Source organism: Eretmochelys imbricata, chromosome 9 (genome assembly GCF_965152235.1).
Source record: "Eretmochelys imbricata isolate rEreImb1 chromosome 9, rEreImb1.hap1, whole genome shotgun sequence".
Lineage (NCBI taxonomy): Eukaryota > Metazoa > Chordata > Testudines > Cheloniidae > Eretmochelys > Eretmochelys imbricata.
In genome coordinates this window covers 61,205,475-61,224,453 of record NC_135580.1, presented here as the reverse complement: position 1 = coordinate 61,224,453, position 18,979 = coordinate 61,205,475, and the positions used below count along the sequence as shown (strand labels likewise).

At 50.8% G+C, this 18,979-nt stretch overlaps 1 protein-coding gene across 3 annotated transcripts in view; it reads left to right on the top strand.

The window, feature by feature from the left end:
* The window catches only part of ELF4 (E74 like ETS transcription factor 4), a 41,853-nt gene that overhangs the window by 16,737 nt on the left and 6,137 nt on the right, over positions 1 to 18,979 (top strand). For 2 of the 3 annotated variants that reach the window (XM_077826241.1, XM_077826238.1), the window contains 3 exons: positions 6,362 to 6,548; positions 11,904 to 12,190; positions 18,457 to 18,628. In XM_077826241.1, the coding sequence (XP_077682367.1) occupies positions 12,119 to 12,190; positions 18,457 to 18,628 (244 nt within the window). In that variant the 5' untranslated portion in view covers positions 6,362 to 6,548; positions 11,904 to 12,118. The remainder of the gene's footprint in view (positions 1 to 6,361; positions 6,549 to 11,903; positions 12,191 to 18,456; positions 18,629 to 18,979) is intronic. The other variant, XM_077826240.1, reaches the window with a different exon arrangement.

Genomic DNA, 18,979 nt, shown 5'->3' with positions numbered 1-18,979 from the left:
TGGCAGCATTGCTCTTCACGATACATTTTCTAGTATCTCTTGTGCTCTTTTAAACCCAGCCATGGAGCTTCCAGCCCTTCCCTCCATTAATGCATGTTCCTGACATGAGAAATGGGCTGAGGCACTGATCTTCTGCATATCACAATGGTACATGTGGGGTTGTCTTGAAGGAGCTGCAGAGGACAATAGTCAGAGATAGAGCCCTTAACAGGATGGGAGAATAGCCCCCTGCACCAGCCTAGGTCCCTGAAGCAGGCCCCTGAATGGCTTACCTAGAGGTGAAAGGCTCTTACCCCATCTCTGAGCTGCCCCTGAGCCAGACTGAATTGAACTGGCCCTGTGGAGGTGAAAGGCCCAGCCCTCATCTCTTGTAGCACCCACTCAGCACAAAATATGTTTTAAATGCTTGATCCTAAACAAATGCAACTTGTTACCATCCACCTGGGAGAAAAGTAACCCGAGACCCAGCTATTCAGCAGGGCAGAAAAGGGGGGAACAGGGGTGGCAGGAGAGATGGACACAAATCCATGGTGTGAGTGTGGGCACCCAGGTAGATCACTGTGGTTCTAGGCTGCATGCTGAACACAGAGACCGCCTACCGTGGAGCAGGGTGGCCAGAGTCCCAGCTGGGGTGTCACTGCTCCTCTCAGAACCAGAACCGATCCAGGCAAATTAGTGGGAGTGCAAGGGTGACAAACTCCTAGTTTCGCTGATCTGTGCAGAGAGACTAACCGAATTCAGCCTGGCTATCCAAAGGCATCAATGCGGAGAAGGAAGCAATACAAGGCAGTAGTGTTTCTAATGGACCCATCACTGCAGTAAGTAGGTGCCAGAGTTAGGAGCAAGGAGTTGAAATCAAGAAAATGAACACGCCGCTGAATCTCAGGAGAGGCTTCCTGCTTGGGAGAGTGGGATGGAGGCCACACTGTTTTGGCTTTTTAAAACTGGAAACTATTCAGAGAGAAATACTGTCAGTTAGGCAGGACAATCTATTTCCCTCAGAAAAAAATGCAACGCAACCCAAAGAGTCTATCTAGGAAACCATTAGCTTGTTGAAGTTAAAGTTCCTATATCAACCTTAACTCTGCCCCTCATCCCAACCATCAAAGAGCTAGGTATTCTGATGACATGATGCTCATTCACACAAAAGAATTGTCATTCCTGCGGTGTGGCTTAGCCACATCTTTGTTACAGCAGTGTCCCAAAGCAGTGCTCGCTGAGAATTTTTTCAGTTTGATTCTCTGACTAATCTAATCGCCTTTTATCATGAGATTACTGGTTCTGTGGATGAAGGGAAAGCAGTGGATGTATTGTTTCTTGACTTTAGCAAAGCTTTTGACACGGTCTCCCACAGTATTCTTGTCAGCAAGTTAAGGAAGTATGGGCTGGATGAATGCACTATAGGGTGGGTAGAAAGCTGGCTAGATTGTCGGGCTCAACGGGTAGTGATCAATGGCTCCATGTCTAGTTGGCAGCCGGTGTCAAGTGGAGTGCCCCAGGGGTCGGTCCTGGGGCCGGTTTTGTTCAATATCTTCATAAATGATCTGGAGGATGGTGTGGATTGCACTCTCAGCAAATTTGCGGACGATACTAAACTGGGAGGAGTGGTAGATACGCTGGAGGGGAGGGATAGGATACAGAAGGACCTAGACAAATTGGAGGATTGGGCCAAAAGAAATCTGATGAGGTTCAATAAGGATAAGTGCAGGGTCCTGCACTTAGGACGGAAGAATCCAATGCACCGCTACAGACTAGGGACCGAATGGCTAGGCAGCAGTTCTGCGGAAAAGGACCTAGGGGTGACAGTGGACGAGAAGCTGGATATGAGTCAGCAGTGTGCCCTTGTTGCCAAGAAGGCCAATGGCATTTTGGGATGTATAAGTAGGGGCATAGCGAGCAGATCGAGGGACGTGATCGTCCCCCTCTATTCGACATTGGTGAGGCCTCATCTGGAGTACTGTGTCCAGTTTTGGGCCCCACACTACAAGAAGGATGTGGATAAATTGGAGAGAGTCCAGCGAAGGGCAACAAAAATGATTAGGGGTCTAGAACACATGACTTATGAGGAGAGGCTGAGGGAGCTGGGATTGTTTAGCCTGCAGAAGAGAAGAATGAGGGGGGATTTGATAGCTGCTTTCAACTACCTGAAAGGGGGTTCCAAAGAGGATGGCTCTAGACTGTTCTCAATGGTAGCAGATGACAGAACGAGGAGTAATGGCCTCAAGTTGCAGTGGGGGAGGTTTAGATTGGATATTAGGAAAAACTTTTTCACTAAGAGGGTGGTGAAACACTGGAATGCATTGCCTAGGGAGGTGGTGGAATCTCCTTCCTTGGAAGTTTTTAAGGTCAGGCTTGACAAAACCCTGGCTGGGATGATTTAACTGGGAATTGGTCCTGCTTTGAGCAGGGGGTTGGACTAGATGACCTTCAGGGGTCCCTTCCAACCCTGATATTCTATGATTCTATGATTCTATGATTCTGATGGAAAAGACTCTTTGGAACACTTTGGCTAAAGACATGGATGGGAACAGCTACAATTCCCTCTCCTGGTCTCACGCCACTGTTCTGCCACCAAGGCTAGATCCACAAAAGGATTTAGGGGCCTAATTGCTATGTTAGGTACCTAAGTCCAAAATTTAGATCCTCACAACCCCTTCTCAGCTGCTGATTTGCTCTAAAGGTGTGTAAATTCCCATGGCACCTACATTTCTGCTGGTGGCATGCACAAAGCTACCTAAATTCTGCTGCCACTGAGCTGCCCAGTGTCTAAGCCCTGGTGGGATCCTCAAACTAGAGATTTCTCCGCCTAGTTTGCTTGCAGGCCCCAGCCAGTAGCATGCATAGAGGCTTCCTTGGAGCACACCCACAGAATCAGCCCCTGCACCAAGCCCCTCTGGTGGCCATGTTGGGATGTGAGAGACCCACATTCAAATTCCCAGGCTGCCTGAGTCAGAGTGGGGACAGGAACTTAGGTCACCCAGGTGAGCTCCCTGCCAATGGGGCATTCGGGGGCAGGTCTCTCCCTGTTGAAGCTGTTCCATGGGGTATAGGACAGAGCAAGTGTCACTCCTGTGTTCCTAACCCCACCCATGAGCTCTGATTGGCACAGCTCCCGAGGAGTGGGTCATGCAGAACTGCTGCCCCCTACTGACGGCTTTCTGAAGAACATCAGGAAATGGCACTGAGTGGGCTGAGGAATGGCCCTGCTCTAGAAATGAGCTGCAGCCAGGTGCTGCACATGGGTTACGTGAGGTTTGGAAGAGATGACGGTTTTCACATGGATGGAACCAGTGTCTCCAGAAGTGCTGAGCGAGGCCCCTGCAGGTTCAGTGCAGTTTGTACCCAGCCATTCTGGGTACAGCTGTTCCCAGAAAGAGATGCTGCCATTTTTTAAGCTCTAGAACTCAAAACCCAGTGAATGGCTGCTTTCCCAAGGGACCCCAGTAGCTGCAGGCCCTGAAGGGCCCCAGGAGACCCGGCGAGAGCGGGCTTAGCGTGGAAGTGTGGTAGAACCTGACCTGTGCAGTCCCTGCTCCGTGCTCTGGGCCCAGAGAGCTTTGACTTCTATTAAATGGAGCCAAATGCTAAGCTTGGGCCCTACCAGCACTGCTGAGGCCTGGCTGGCTGGCCCTGCCGCTGTCTCTTGAGTCGGCTTGTTGGGTGCCCTGGCAATTTGTGCTGCACGGGGCAGTGCCAGGTTGCCCTAAACACTCCTACAGGACAGACTTGGGGACTGCACTTACATTTCCAAAAGGAGAGGAGCCCTGCAATGCCAACTTCCACTGCACAGTGTCAGCTCTCCTCCCGGGCTCCTCTCAGCCATAGTGGTGGAGCTGTGGGGCACAGATCTCGCAAGGAAAAGTGAGCAGGAAAATCAGAAATTTATTTTAAATAGAGAAAAGTACCAATGGGCAGTGGCATGTGCAGGGGGCTCAGGGCGTGTGCAGGAGGCTCAAAGTGCATGCACTACGAGGGCTGAGCAGGGGGCTCGGGTCGCATGCACCACGAGGGCTCTGCAAGGAGCAGTAGTGGTGTTTTTGTGTAATGCTGATGTATAATGTGCAACAGGTGTGTGTGCAAGAGACTCCTAAGAGAAGCATGCGGGCGCCATAGGGGGTGAGTGCTCCAGACAGCTGGGCCTGGGGCTCTTTAAGCTTTGTGACTTTCCCAAGGGGACAAAGCTCAGCATGTCACAGCTGAAGGCCTCTGGAGGGAGCATGCTGTGAGTGCTGGCTTACCTGCTTTCACAGGTGTGCTTGGTGTCATGTATCAGATGTTTCAGAGTAGCAGCCGTGTTAGTCTGTATTCGCAAAAAGAAAAGGAGTACTTGTGGCACCTGAGAGACTAACCAATTTATTTGAGCATAAGCTTTCGTGAGCTACAGCTCACTTCATCGGAAGTGAGCTGTAGCTCACGAAAGCTTATGCTCAAATAAATTGGTTAGTCTCTCAGGTGCCACAAGTACTCCTTTTCTTTTTGTATCAGATGTTGACTGATTACAGACATTCCACCCCAGAGAGAGAAATAAAGACGTGTTCTCTTTAAGAAACTTGAATGGACTGTTTACTCTGGCTGTTCTCTGCTCAGATAACGTGTATGACAGACAGCACCACAATTAAGCATTCCATTCCATCTCCCCCTTTAAGTTCTACATCCCCACCAAAATTTACACTCTCTCGCTGGCTTTGAAGTTCAGGAGGTATCAGTCTAAGTGTCTCTGAATTGTACGGGTTTTCTAATGGCAAGACCTGAACGAATAACAACTTGGTCCCTTGTCTGTCCATTAGTTGTAATGACTGGCTCTGGTTGATTTGGAATCTTTGAGTCTTCTTTTTCTTGTTCCGTACCCGCCATCGGTAGCTTTCACTCTGTTGATGGTTCTTTCTGAGGAACAAACTGTAGATGTCAATGGTGTCTGTTGAACTCTTCACTGTTGGTCTCAATCACACATAATTTGAGTGATTAGTTTTCTTTATAACAGCTGTACTTGTCCATCCTTTTTCTCCTTCTAGTTTGACATGAACATGGTCACCAGGTTCTAGACTTGGCAGGTCTCTGAGTGACGTGTTGTAAAAGTGTTCAGAAACTCTTGTGCCCTTTTAGCTGATGTGGCTACTCTCTTCATGTCTGGGCACTTTGCAGATAGGTCTTTTTCCAAAGTCAGAGCTGTAGTTCTGAGTTGTCTCCTCATTAGGAGTTGTGCTGGACTATATCCAGTAGCTGGTATCAGAAGAGCAAGGAATGGATCATCCTGCAGTAGGATTTTCTTGGCTGTCTGTACAGCTCTCTCAGCCTCTCCATTCACTTGTGGGTAATGTGGGCTGCTAGTAATACAATCAAAATGACATTTCATTTGGAATGACAAATTCTGCTGCAGTGAATTGTACTCCACTGACTGTCACTAGTTGTTCTGGAATACTGAAGTGAGTAAAAGTGCACTTCAGTTTTTTGATACCATTGCAACATGTTTTGTATTTCATGTACATTATTTCTATCTGGAAAAATAGTCACTCTATTGTTCAGGATTGTCTCCTAAAGTTATTTGTACTGGATCTAATTTCAATATCATCTACTATTGAAGCACTCCATTGAGTTCTTCATCCTGGTTGTCATGCTGTGGCTGAGAAGGTTGCTGGTCTTTGATCCTTTGATCACATGCACTCTGAATATAAAGCTCTTATCTTGTAAGTTTTTTCTGTGGTGAACTGGCCTGTGCAGTTCAGAATATCTCCAGGGCTAGTCAGAGCTGTGTCAGGTGACTTCAGCTCTGGGAGGGGTTGAAGGTGATTGGAAGTCCCTTCTGAGATGACTGTGATGTGCACTCCTGAGTCAATTTTAAAGTCAATAGTCTTGCCATGAATATTTAGTTTCACTCTCCAGGTAGACTCTGTGTCATCACACATGATAGAGCCCAGGAAAAATATCTCCTTGATTGACTGTAATATGAATCAACTCCCTGACTGCCTTAGTATGGGGAACGCTGCAAAATGTCCATATTTTATGCATTTATGACATTTTGCACCTTTGGCTGGACATACATCTCTTGGGCTATGAATTTTCCCACACTTTGTGTATTTAGTCTGAAAGGCTTTGTAGTTAGCCTGGAATTTCTCTCTCCTTGCCTCAGGGCTTTTATGATGATGACTTCTAGCACTCATGCTGCTCGTGTTTGCTGCTTCTAAGCTAGTTTCTAGTTTGTCTAGTTTGTTAAGTTTGTTTTGCTGCCACAATTTTGTAGTTTGCTCTGCTATTTGAATAGCTGTGTGTAGGGTTATGTCTGGTTTTCATTATAGCTGCTGTGACCGACTATAATCTGTAAGGCCAATAACCAATCTATCTTTAATATTTTCATATTTTACAGGCCCCAAATAACAGTTTTCAGCCAATACATGTGAAGCTCTGATAAAAGATTCAACAGATTCCCCGGTTGTGGAATTCTGTGGTGAAAACGTGCCCTTTTATAAACCACATTTCTCTGAGGTGCAAGGTGTGCATCAAACATAGCCAGAACACTTTCCCAGTCATCTTTGTGACTGTCTTCGGTAAAGGTAAATGCTCTGTCATCTCTCCCATAACATACATTGCAGAAAAAAGGAGTACTTGTGGCACCTTAGAGACTAACAAAGTATACCTGGATGTCTCCAGTGTTCTTGTGGAGTTTGGTTGCGATGTGAAATCTTGCAAAATGCTGCTTCCAGTCTGTCCATTGTGAAGGTCTGTCAAAGGTGAAGTTCCCTGAAGTTGAAGTTCTCTGGCATGTTGGTGAGAGCAACCCTGCAACCTTTCTTGCTGCTTTTCTTCTGTTTGTGTTCTCTGGCACTGGCTAGACTGCCTTTACCTTTGTTGCATGTCATGTATCAGATAGTGACTGGTTACAGAGTTTCCACCCCAGAGGGATACTTGAAGATGTACCCTCTTTAAGAAACTTTAATGCACTGCCAGCTAGGGCGGTTCTGTGCTCAGATAAGGTATACGATACACTCTCAGGTGTCCAAGTAGTCTGGGGGACACTGATTTTATTTGGCTAATCAGGACTTCTGCTAATCAAGAGAGCAGGAGCCACGCAGCTATAGGGTGGCCTTTCCTGCAGTCCTGGCTAGGAGTCTCTGCTCTACCCTGCTCATTCACTCCTGTGACAGCAGGACTGCAGAGGACTCCCTCCGTGCAGGGCCAGTGGCACCCGATCCCTGCCAGTACAAGGTGAAAGGGGGAGGTTGTGCTTCTGGTGGGGCAGAGGAAAGACCCCCGGCCAGGACTCTGCTCTGCCCACCAGGACTGCAGCCTTCCCTGCACCTTGTGCTTGCAGTGATCGGGTGTCACCCATTCTGCAGCAGCTCAGGAAATCCCTTCAGCTCTGCTGTCACACAGCTGTGCTCACTCACTCCCATAACAGTGGGGCTGCAGAGGGCTCCTTGTGTTGCTGGAGGAGCCATTCAGCAGCAGGGTGGCCTCCCCCCGGCTGGGAGCTTGTCCTTCTCCTCCTCCTTGCAGTCCTGACTGGAGTCTCTGCTCTGTTACCTGAACCTCTGCATTAGCCAAATCCCTTTCTTGCTCCCTCCCACTCCCCATGAAATGCATGCTGCAGAGGGCATGTATAGTGTGTCTCCCTTCCTTGCCCCCCCATGAGATCCACACTGCAGATAGGGTTGCCAACTTTCTAATTGCACAAAACTGAACACCCTTGCCCTGTCCCCTGCCCTGCCCTGCCCCTTCCCCAAGGCCCTGCCCCTTCTGAGGCCCTGCCACCACTAACTCCAGCCCCCCTCCCTTCATCGCTCACTCTCTCCCATCCTTACTCACTTTCACTGGGCTGGGGCAGGGGATTGGAGTGCAGGAGGGGGTGAGGGCTCCATCTGAGGCTGCGGGCTCTGGGGTGGGGCCAGAAATGAGGGGTTCAGGGTGCAGGAGCGGGTGAGGGCTCTGGGCTGGGGCTGGGTATGAAGGGTTGGGGGTGCAGGAGTGGGCTCTGGGCTGGGACAGGGGGTTGGAGTGCAGGAGGGGGTGTGGGGTGCAGGGTCCAGGAGGGACTTTGGGTGGAGGAGGGGGCTCAGGGATGGGGTAGGGGATTGGGCTGCAGGGAGCGGTGCAGGGTGTGGGCTCTGGAAGGGAGTTAGGGTGTGGGAGGGGGTTCTGACCTGGGGCAGGGGGTTGGGGTGCGGACGGCGCTTACCTCAGGCAGCTCCCAGTCGGTGGTGCAGTGGGGCTAAGGCAGGATCCCTGCCTGCCCTGGCTCCGCACTGCTCCCAGAAGTGGCCGGCATGTCTGGCCCCTAAGTGGAGGAGCGGCTTCCCATTGGTGTGGGGCAACACGTAGAGCTTCCCTATTTGCCCCTGCGCCTAGGGGCTGGACATGACAGCCATTTCTGGGAGCCGCACAGAGCCAGGGCATGCAGGGTGCCTGCCTCAGCCCCACTGCGCCGTCAACCAGACTTTTAGCAGCTTGGTCAGCAGCATTGACCGGAGCCGCTAGGGTCTCTTTTCGACCGGGCGTTCCGATTGAAAACCAGACACCTGGCAACCTTAGCTGCAGAGGGTACGCTTTGCATGTCTCCCTTCCTTGCACCTCCCCCTAGAGTTGCCAGCTTTCTAATCACACAAAACTGAACACTCCTGCCCCGCCCCTGCCCCAAGGCCCTGACCTTGACCCGCCCCTTCTCTGAGGCCCTGCGCCCTATCACTCCCTCCCCCTCCCTCCATCACTCGCTCTCCTCCACCCTTGCTCACTTTCACCAGGCTGGGGCAGGGGGTTGGGGTGCGGGAGGGGGGTGAGGGCTCTGGCTAGGGGTGAAGGCTCTGAGGTGGGGCTGGGGATGAGGGAATTGGTGTGCAGGAGGGGGCTGGAGCAGGGGTTGGGGTGCGGGAGAGGATTCGGTGTGTGGGGTCCAAGTGGCACTTACTGCGTCTCCCGTGAAGCAGTCACCAGGTCCCTGCAGCCCCTAGAAGCATGGGTGGCCAGGGAGCCTCCGTGCACTGCCCCTGCCCCAAGGCCTGAGTCCACAGCTCCCATTGGCTGGGAACCGGGACCAATGGGAGCTGCGACAGTGGTCAAGGAGGCTCCGTGCGCTGCCCTCGCACCTGCAGGCGCCGCCCCTGCAGCTCCCATTGGCCGACCATGTGTCTAGGGGCTACAGGGAACTAACTGGCAGCCGCCTCCGGGAGCCACGTGGAGCTAGGGCAGGCTTAGCCCCGGCCCCCTGCTGTGCTGCCAACTGGACTTTTAATGATCCAGTCAGCGGTGCCAACTAGAGCCACCAGGGTCCCTTTTTGACCGGGCATTCCAGTTGAAAACCGGACACCTGGCAACCCTCCCCTCGCCAGTACCCCCATGAGATGCATGCTGCAAAGGGTGCGTATCGCTGTCTCACATGCCTCACATGCTGCCGGACAGAAGGGATTCCAGATAATGCAAAGGTCCTAATAAGAGGGGTTCAGATACATGGCACTGTACCGTATCATGCACGGTGCTACCTAGTGGCTAACCATTCTAATAGTTCAACTTTCCATTCCACTCGAAGCTCAGTGCCCGGCTCTCGGATGCAGTGGCTGCTTTGCAGCTGGCATGGTTGTGCTGATGTGTGAAGCCTCAGCACTTGGCAGAGTTGCACAAAACTGCTTTTTTCTTCTTTATGGAGTCTGGACGTGTTTTGCCATTTGTCCTGCTGTGTTGCGTTTGTCAGGGATTCGCCCCAGAGCTGCAGCAGGGGGTAGGGTCTGCCCCCAGTCGCCTCCCTTTGCATGAGATGGTTGCTAGATCAGCTGTCCCCTCCAGCTTTGAGCTGTCTCGGCAGGAGGCTGCGGGGTGACATGTTTGCTGGATTTTGGTTTCAGTTTCCTATTGAATTTATTTTGAGGCTGACGTTTCTATTTGTGCCTGGGAGCAGAGAGTGCAAACATGCAAATGCAGAACACAAAGCACTGTGCTCAGCCACTGCAGTCTGGGCAGCCTTTCCTAGCACGACCCCCACTTGCTCACTGCAGGCCTGCCGGCAATGCAACAGCACACAACCTCAACTGCATGGAACTAGGGTGACCAGACAGCAAGTGTGAAAAATTGGGACAGGGGGTGGAGGGCAATAGGAACTTAAATAAGAAAAAGACCCAAAAATAGTACTGTCCCTATAAAATCAGGACATCTGGTCACCCTACATGGAACAGACATGGGAATAGCTGCACTTAGGAACAAGGCTCCCTGCTCTCATTGCCAGGAGATACTAATACTTTGTTCTGACAGCCCTTTTCAACTGCAGATCTCAAAACGATTTAGAAAGCAGGTCAGCATCCTTATCCCCATTTTACAGATGGGGAAACTGAGGCACAGAGGGGTGCAGGAACATGCCCAAGATCACCTAGCAGGCCAGTGGTAGAGCTGGGACTAGAACTCAGCTGTCCCGTGTACTCGTTCAGTGCCCTATCCACTAGGCCACACTGCCTCCCTTGTGTTATAGCATGGCACCAGCTGGGCTGTTACTGAGGCTGAGCATGGCTTCCTGTTTAAAGGTGGGCTCTTCGTGCTCTAAAATCCACATGCTGACTTGGATTGGCTTGAAATTTCTTATGCCTCATGGTGGGGGCAGATTAAGATCCACCTTTGGGTTTATTTGAACAAGAGGTTCCTGTGTTATATTCCGCCCCCCAAAACCAGCATTTTACAAAATCATCTTGTTCTTCTACCATTTTTTGCGCACCCCCGGGGCTCAAAAAGGGGCTTGGCTCTTCCCCAAATTGAGCTCGGTCACAAGGATTTCTCTCTGTTTGGACATGACACCCACTGCCCATTTGGGGAAGTGATAGAGAAAGGCAGTCAGTGTAAAGTTTGTACCCTGCGTTGCCGAACTACTGCACCTACAAGTGAAAAGCACTTGTGCAGTGAGACAGGCTCTGCTGGAACCAGAACATTGGCAGGTGGTGTGTTGCCACAGTACTGGGTACCTCATGGCGACATGCTGTGGGCATTGAACTGAGCCCTGGCCTTGGCAGCTCTCAGGGAACATGTGTGGGGCACCTTGCTCTATGCCTACACTCTGCAGGGAGCCTGGGGGGAGCCTGGCCCCGAGATGAAAATGTCTGGTTTAAGAATGCAGAATGCGCTGCAATTCCTCTGCTGACTCTGCTTTAACTTCAGCAGAGTGACAAGGAAATTAGCATTGATTAATAGAGGGAAGACGAACGACTCTAGTAAGCAGTTAGGGTAAAGAAATCATGTTTCCTGAATATTGGGATTGGTTTGTGATGCACTGCCCCCCGCATGAGCTGCTCAGAACACGTTCCAATTCTTATCACCCTGTTTGGTGCAGAGCTGGGGAATATCGGGGGTCAGAGCACTGAGGAGAATGTGGGAGGTTGGGAAAGAGGCCTGGAGACTGCGGGGAGGGGGAGGCCTGGGGAGTGCAGGGGCGGGGAGCATGCGGGGCTGTGGGGCCTGGGCAGTGCGGGGTCAGGGAGTGTGTCGGGGAGGTGGAGGCCTGGGGATGGTGGGGCGGGGGAGGCCTGGGAATTGCAGCATGGGGGGAGGGAGGCCTGGGGAGGGGTGCCAACCCTCCAGACTTGGCCTGGAGTCTCCCGGAATCGGCCTCCATCTCCTGGTGACTACAGAAAGCAATCCAGGAGATTTTAGTAGGATAGTTTAAGAAAATGACATTACATCATGTTCGGGGGAAAAATCTCTTGGAATAGCTTCAGTCAGAGTTGGCAATCCTAGGCGTGGGAATTGCAGGGTTGGGGAGCGTGTGGGGGTAGGGAGTGGGGGAGGGTGGGGGAGGCCTGGAGAATATAGGGGCAGGGAGCAAGCAGGGGAGTGGGGACTGGGGGACTGTGGCGTGGGGAGCCCTTGGGGGGCCGATGAGCTGCTCCCTCTGGCTGGCTCCCGCACAGTAGAGCAGTAACATCTCTTTCTCTCTCTGGCAGGCCCTGGCCTGTGGTGACATTGCTCAGCATGCAGCGGTAGCCGAGGGGATCCCTCATCCAGATCCCTGGGCTGGGCCAGTTGTGCGGAGCAGCCTTTCCCTGCCATCCCTATGAAGCTGTGGACAGCTGCAGTCCTGTCACACCGGCTCCCGCAGGGCAAAGGCACCACAGCTCCCTCCATCTCTCCTGCCAGTGCCTGTCTCTGATGCTGGGCCATGTCACTAGCTGCCCACCCCACTGATCTGGGATTTGAATTTGCCAGCAGCAGCTTGGAGGAGATACACCAGGTAGGGTCCAGGGACAGATGCATGCATTCCACTCCCATTCCTACCCTGTCTGCAGTGGGGACCAGCCTCACCGGTGTGTCTGTCTGGGGGCAGGAGGATACTATGAAATGTGCAGGGGGGGGGCAGTCCTAAATCCCTGCCAGGGGAGGTCGTGTGATCAAACCATAACCCCGCTGGTGCTGTTAGCAGAGGAAGGGCTGCAAATGGGGGCAAGGGTTCCCCCTTGAGAGTCCAGTGGGAATCAGCCAGCTGAGTTTGACTCTGAGCTTGGTGCTTTGGTGCTCTGGGGCTGAGCCCTATGGCAGGATCTTGCCTTAGTACCAGGGGGCAGTGTTTGGCAGGGAATGGGCATTTGCACAATGACTTGTCCCCGCTGGAGTTCTAAGCATCCCAGAGCCCTTTCTGTTGGCTCAGGGGAGCATTTATTTTTCTCCCGACGAGCCTTGTGGGCAGGAGTGAGAAAATCTAAGACAGAAGAATGGCTCCAACTAAATACAGGGAGGCTTGAGGAAAGAATTAAAGAAGAGTTCAGCGTGAACAAGCTAGCAGTAAAAGAACTGTTCTACAGCAAGACTATGCAGCATGACAAAAACGAGGCAGTTGATAGATCAGCCAGAAGAGACAGGACACTGGATGGCTACCAAAGCGAGAGAAGATGAGGAATTGTATAAGAGAGGGGATTCCTAATACCCGAACAACTGTTCTCACAGTTCTCAAACTGTTGTCGTGTTGTGAAGCCCGAGATGATATGACTTTAACCACAGAGGAAGGACCGAGTGTTTCATGTCCAGGCTGTGCTCAGTCAGCCAGAACCACTAACACACATTGCGAGTTGTGAGGAAACAGTGGACTTACCCATCTCATTAGGAGTAATTGCTTTTGAGAAAACAAGTAAGACCATAAGTCAGCTGAAGAGAGTTAAAACCCCAAGCTGTGGTAAGATGCACAGTGAAATGTTAAGTGATGGAAAGGAAGTCATGGTGAATTACGTGTGCAGGCTGTGTAGCATGGGCTGGGGAAAGGAGACCTGCCCTAAAGACTGGAGAAGAGGTGTCACCTGTAAAAATCCCTAAAACGGGGACCCAGCCTTTTTGTGTTACGTGGAGTGGGATGACACGTCTCCCTGTACCTGGGAAAGTGTTTTGCACACTCATTTTGAATAGGATGAAAATTGCCGTTTACAAAGTACCCAGGAATGAACAGGCTGGATTTTGATCCGAAAGGTTGTGTTCAGATCAGGTTTTCACCGCCAGGGAAGCTTAGAATACCAGCAGAAGAAGGTTTTTACTTCATTGATTTCACAAATCATTTGACAGTTTCCATAGAAAAGCCCTCTGGAAGATCCCAAGACACTATGGAATTCCAGCAAAAATTGCAAATGGATAAAAGCTTTGTATGACGAGTCTGCGTGGTAGAGACAAGGAACAGTTTAAAATTGTTATTGATGTAAGGCAAGGCTGTGTACTTTCCCCACTTCTCTTCTGCATTGTCTTAGACCTTGTAATGAGATGAGTGACGGAGAGATGGGAGATAAACTGTGGGTCCTAGAGTTTGCAGATGACATAGTCATATGGATACCAACGTGGATGGAATGCAAAGAGTCTTTATGAGCATAAATGTAAAAGCTGCCAATCAGTATTCGTGTCAGTATGCAGGAGACCAAGATTATGGGGATAGCAGAGAATGCTGTCAATATTGACACATGTATGACTGATGGAGAAGAGTATGAAAGAGTTGATGACTTTGGTTAACTTGTAAGTACAATGTCTGCTAATGGCCAGCCCATTAAAGGAGTGAAGGCAAGAACTGGCAAAGCCAGAGAATCATTTTCTCATTTTTTAAACATCTGGAAGAGTAGGAAGACACATTTACACACTGATGGCAATGCTATTAGAGAGACAAGATGTGAGAGGTCATATCCTTTATTGGACCAACTTCTGTTGGTGAGAGAGCCAAGCTTGTCTCTCTAATATACTGACACAGCTAGGCAGGCGTAAGCCATACGGGCTAAGCAGGCAATCGGGTGTCGCCCTGTTACAGCAAAGACCCAGCTATGGTATATGGAGAGGAGAATGTGGGGAAGCAGGCCAGGCGCTCCTGGGGGCTGACAGCTGCTGCAGGGCTGAAGCCAAGGGGCTGGGAGGTGCAGACAGACTCAGACTGAGCCAGGAGTAGCAGGAGGGAGCAGTGCACTCTCCGTCAGTGGTTGGCTGCAACTCAGCAGCCCCTGTTCCAGGAGGCTTCTTTAGGAGACACAGTGCTGCCCTCCAGTGGCATGTACCCGCATCTCCCTTGCTCTGGCCACTTTCTGCTCTCATCTGTGGTGTAGCCAGCCAGCCTGCGAGGCCCTTACTCTGCATTCAGAGCAGTGCTACTGGGTGCCAGAGCGGGCCCTGTGCCTGCATCTCTGGAAAGGGTCAGGACTGCTCTCGCAGTGACCCGACAGCAGCGAGTCATGCAGCAGCCAATCCAAGCACTGGCACTCTGGAATTTGTCCCCCTTGGGGCATTGCTAGGAGCGTGTGGGGCGCCTTACTGTGGGGTAGGGTAGCCACAATGGCTACACTGGCCAGCCATGCACGCAGAGGTGGGGGTGGGGAGTTCTGTGCAGCCAGGCAGCAGAGCCGCTGAGGGATGGGAGCTGTGCAGGGGCTTGGGATTCCTTGTCCCTCCTTCCAACCTAGAGAATGACTGTCTGTTGCATGGGGTGCAATGCATTTCAGGGAGAGAGCCTGCCCCTGGAGAGGTGTGTTTGGAATGTATGGGTGTCGCACTCTGTACCTCAAAGCAAAACCCTGGAACCCCCATATTCACCACCGTCATGTAACTGTGATCTGTTTTGTACAAAGCATGCCATATAAAATATCCTAGGAAAGGTCATGCTCTGCTGAAACTTGTTGTTCTGTCCAAATATCTGTCATTAGTGTGTATGAAGCTATGAGATTTTGCTGTACGGTTGTTACTGAAATATGTTGTAAGTTTGCTAGTGACATACAAAGGACCCCTTTCCAGGAGGGTGCTCAACTACCATTAATCAGCAGGGGAGTGTAATCAAGGGATTTACAGTTCAAAGAGGGCTGCCTAAACACCACACAATGGGACTGCTCAACTCTATATCTCAGTTGCACAAGACCACACCCTGGGGAATTGCCCAGCCCAGTGACTCAGCAAAGCCCACCAGGACATGTCTGCGCAAGTGTCTTCTAGGCACACGGACTGAGGATATAAAATAGGGAACAGCAGCAGCATGCCTTGACCATTCTCCTCCCCTACCTACGCTGGAAGCAACAGGAACGCTGAGAAGACAAAATCTTTAACTGAGGGGACTGGTCTAGGCTTAAGGGAGGCCTGTGTATTAAGAACTGTAACATCCAGTGGGATGAGAAAATTGCTTGATCCAAATACTGCCTAGTGTAATAAGGTTTAAGATTTAGATTGTGCACTTATCTTTTATTTTCATTGGTAACTATCTCTGACCCCTTATGCCTACCACTTATAATCACTTAAAATCTATCTTTCTGTAGTTAATAAATCTGGTTTATAGAATCATAGACTCATAGAATCATAGAATATCAGGGTTGGAAGGGACCTCAGGAGGTCATCTAGTCCAACTCCCTGCTCAAAGCAGGACCAATCCCCAACTAAATCATCCCAGCCAGGGCTTTGTCAAGCCTGACCTTAAAAACTTCTAAGGAAGGAGATTCCACCACCTCTGTAGGTAGTGCATTCCAGTGTTTCACCACCCTTCTAGTGAAAAAGTTTTTCCTAATATCCAACCTAAACCTCCCCCACTTCAACTTGAGACCATTACTCCTTGTTCTGTCATCTGCTACCACTGAGAACAGTCTAGATTCATCCTCTTTGGAACCCCCTTTCAGGTAGTTGAAAGCAGCTATCAGATCCCCCCTCATTCTTCTCTTCCGCAGACTAAACAATCCCAGTTCCCTCAACCTCTCCTCATAAGTCATGTGTTCCAGTCCCCTAATCATTTTTGTTGTCCTCTGCTGGACGCTTTCCAATTTTTCCACATCCTTATAGTGTGGGGCCCAAAACTGGACACAGTACTCCGGATGAGGCCTCACCAATGTCGAATAGAGTGGAACGATCACATCCCTCGATCTGCTGGCAATGCCCCTACTTATACATCCCAAAATGCCATTGGCCTTCTTGGCAACAGGGGCACACTGTTGGCTCATATCCAGCTTCTCATCCACTGTAACCCCTAGGTCCTTTTCTGCAGAACTGCTGCCTAGCCATTTGGTCCCTAGTCTATAGCGGTGCATGGGATTCTTCCGTCCTAAGTGCAGGATTCTGCACTTGTCCTTGTTGAACCTCATCAGATTTCTTTTGGCCCAATCCTCTAATTTGTCTAGGTCCCTCTGTATCCTATCCCTACCCTCCAGCGTATCTACCTCTCCTCCCAGTTTAGTGTCATCTGCAAAGTTTCTGAGGGTGCAATCCACACCATCCTCCACATCATTTATGAAGATATTGAACAAAACCGGCCCGAGGACCGACCCTTGGGGCACTCCACTTGATACTAGCTGCCAACTAGACATGGAGCCATTGATCACTACCCGTTGAGCCTGACAATCTAGCCAACTTTCTGTCCACCTTATAGTCCATTCATCCAGCCCAAACGTCTTTAACTTGCTGGCAAGAATACTGTGGGAGACCGTGTCAAAAGTTTTGCTAAAGACAAGGAACAACACGTCCACTGGTTTCCCCTCATCCACAGAGCCAGTTATCTCGTCATAGAAGGCAATTAGATTAGTCAGGCATGACTTGCCCTTGGTGAATCCATGCTGACTGTTCCTGATCACTTTCCTCTCCTCTAAGTGCTTCAGAATTGATTCCTTGAGGACCTGCTCCATGATTTTTCCAGGGACTGAGGTTAGGCTGACTGGCTTGTAGTTCCCAGGATGCTCCTCCTCCCCTTTTTTAAAGATGGGCACTACATTAGCCTTTTTCCAGTTGTCCGGGACGTCCCCCGATCGCCGAGTTTTAAAAGATAATGGCCAATGGCTCTGCAATCACATCCGCCAACTCCTTTAGCACTCTTGGATGCAGCACATCCGGCCCCATGGACTTGTGCTCATCCAGCTTTTCTAAATAGTCCCGAACCACTTCTTTCCCCACAGAAGGTTAGTCACCTCCTCCCCATGCTGTGCTGCCCAGTGCAGTAGTCTGGGAGCTGACCTTGTTCGTGAAGACAAGAGGCAAAAAAAGCATTGAGTACATTAGCTTTTTCCACATCCTCTGTCACTAGTTTTGCCCACCTCATTCAGTAAGGGGCCCACACTTTCCTTGACTTTCTTCTTGTTGCTAACGTACCTGAAGAAACCCTTCTTGTTACTCTTAACGTCTCTTGCTAGCTGCAACTCCAGGTGTGATTTGGCCTTCCTGATTTCACTCCTGCATGCCCGAGCAATATATTTATACTCTTCCCTGGTCATTTATCCAATCTTCCACTTCTTATAAGCTTCTTTTTTGTGTTTAAGATCAGCAAGGATTTCACTGTTAAGCCAAGCTGGTCGCCTGCCATATTTACTATTCTTTCTACACATCGGGATGGTTTGTCCCTGTAACCTCAATAAGGTTCTTTAAAATACAGCCAGCTCTCCTGGACTCCTTTCCCCCTCATGTTATTCTCCCAGGGGATCCTGCCCATCAGTTCCCTGAGGTTGTCAAAGTCTGCTTTTCTGAAGTCCAGGGTCCGTATTCTGCTGCTCTCCTTTCTTCCCTGTGTCAGGATCCTGAAATTTTATCTAAAACAATTTGGTTTGGTTGAAGTGCTTGGGAAATCTCAGCTCAGGCTACAAAGGCTGGTGCATGACCTTTCCATGCTGAGGGAGGGGTAGACCGGGTAATAAATTTACACTGGTCAAGCTTCTGACCAGGGCAAGACGGTACAGCTCTGGGGTGCAAGCATGGGAAGCTGGGGGAAATTGGCCAGTGCCTTTCTCTGTGTGATTCGTGAGTGGCTCAGGGAGCATTCATGCAATCCAGCTGGGTGTGGGGCTCCCCCTGCTGTTGTGCTGAGTGATAACAGCGTCTGGAGGGGTTTGCTGCTTGTCACTAGCAAAGCATTTGGAGAGACAGCCCAGGCCAGAGAGTTTAGGGGGCACAGCGGTCCCACAGTTCCAGGTTGCACCTGAGGCATCCCATCACAATGGCTGGGCCTGAGATCTCTGGGGGTGTGTGCTAAGCATGCTGGGGGATAGTCTCAAGCTGCACTGTGTATGATGTATGTCTGTTCCCCTGCAGCTTGATGACCCACTGGCCTTTCCTGCCCCACTGGAGGAGCAGCTTCCCTGCACAGACCTGCTGTGTGTGTATTCGGGGCTGGAACTGGATGAGGTGCCCAGTGGCATCATGGCAGATGGGCTGCTGGACAAGCCCGAGCCGCAGGTTGTTGGGGACAGTGTCACAGTGCCAGGTGGGTCATACGGGGGCAAGGGGGAAGAGGGCATTTCATCCATTGCAGATCCCCTAAGACTCCAAAAGCCAGGCCTTTGCTGAGACCCAGCAGAGCTGAGCTCAGGGCTCTCCCCTGGTGTGCAGAGCCAGTCTAGCTCCAGCCCTGCATATGATGATGCAGCTAGCAAGCCGCGTGTTTATGCACCGCCATCTCCACTGGCAGGGGCAGTGACATGGCTCCAGCCTTGATGGGGTCAAGGAAACCTTGTGCAGCACTGCCTGCCAGAGTCTGCATGGAGCCTGCACCGAGAGGGGGAACGGCCCCATCATCCCCACCGAAACAATAGGTGCTGCTGGGGGCTGGGCTCTT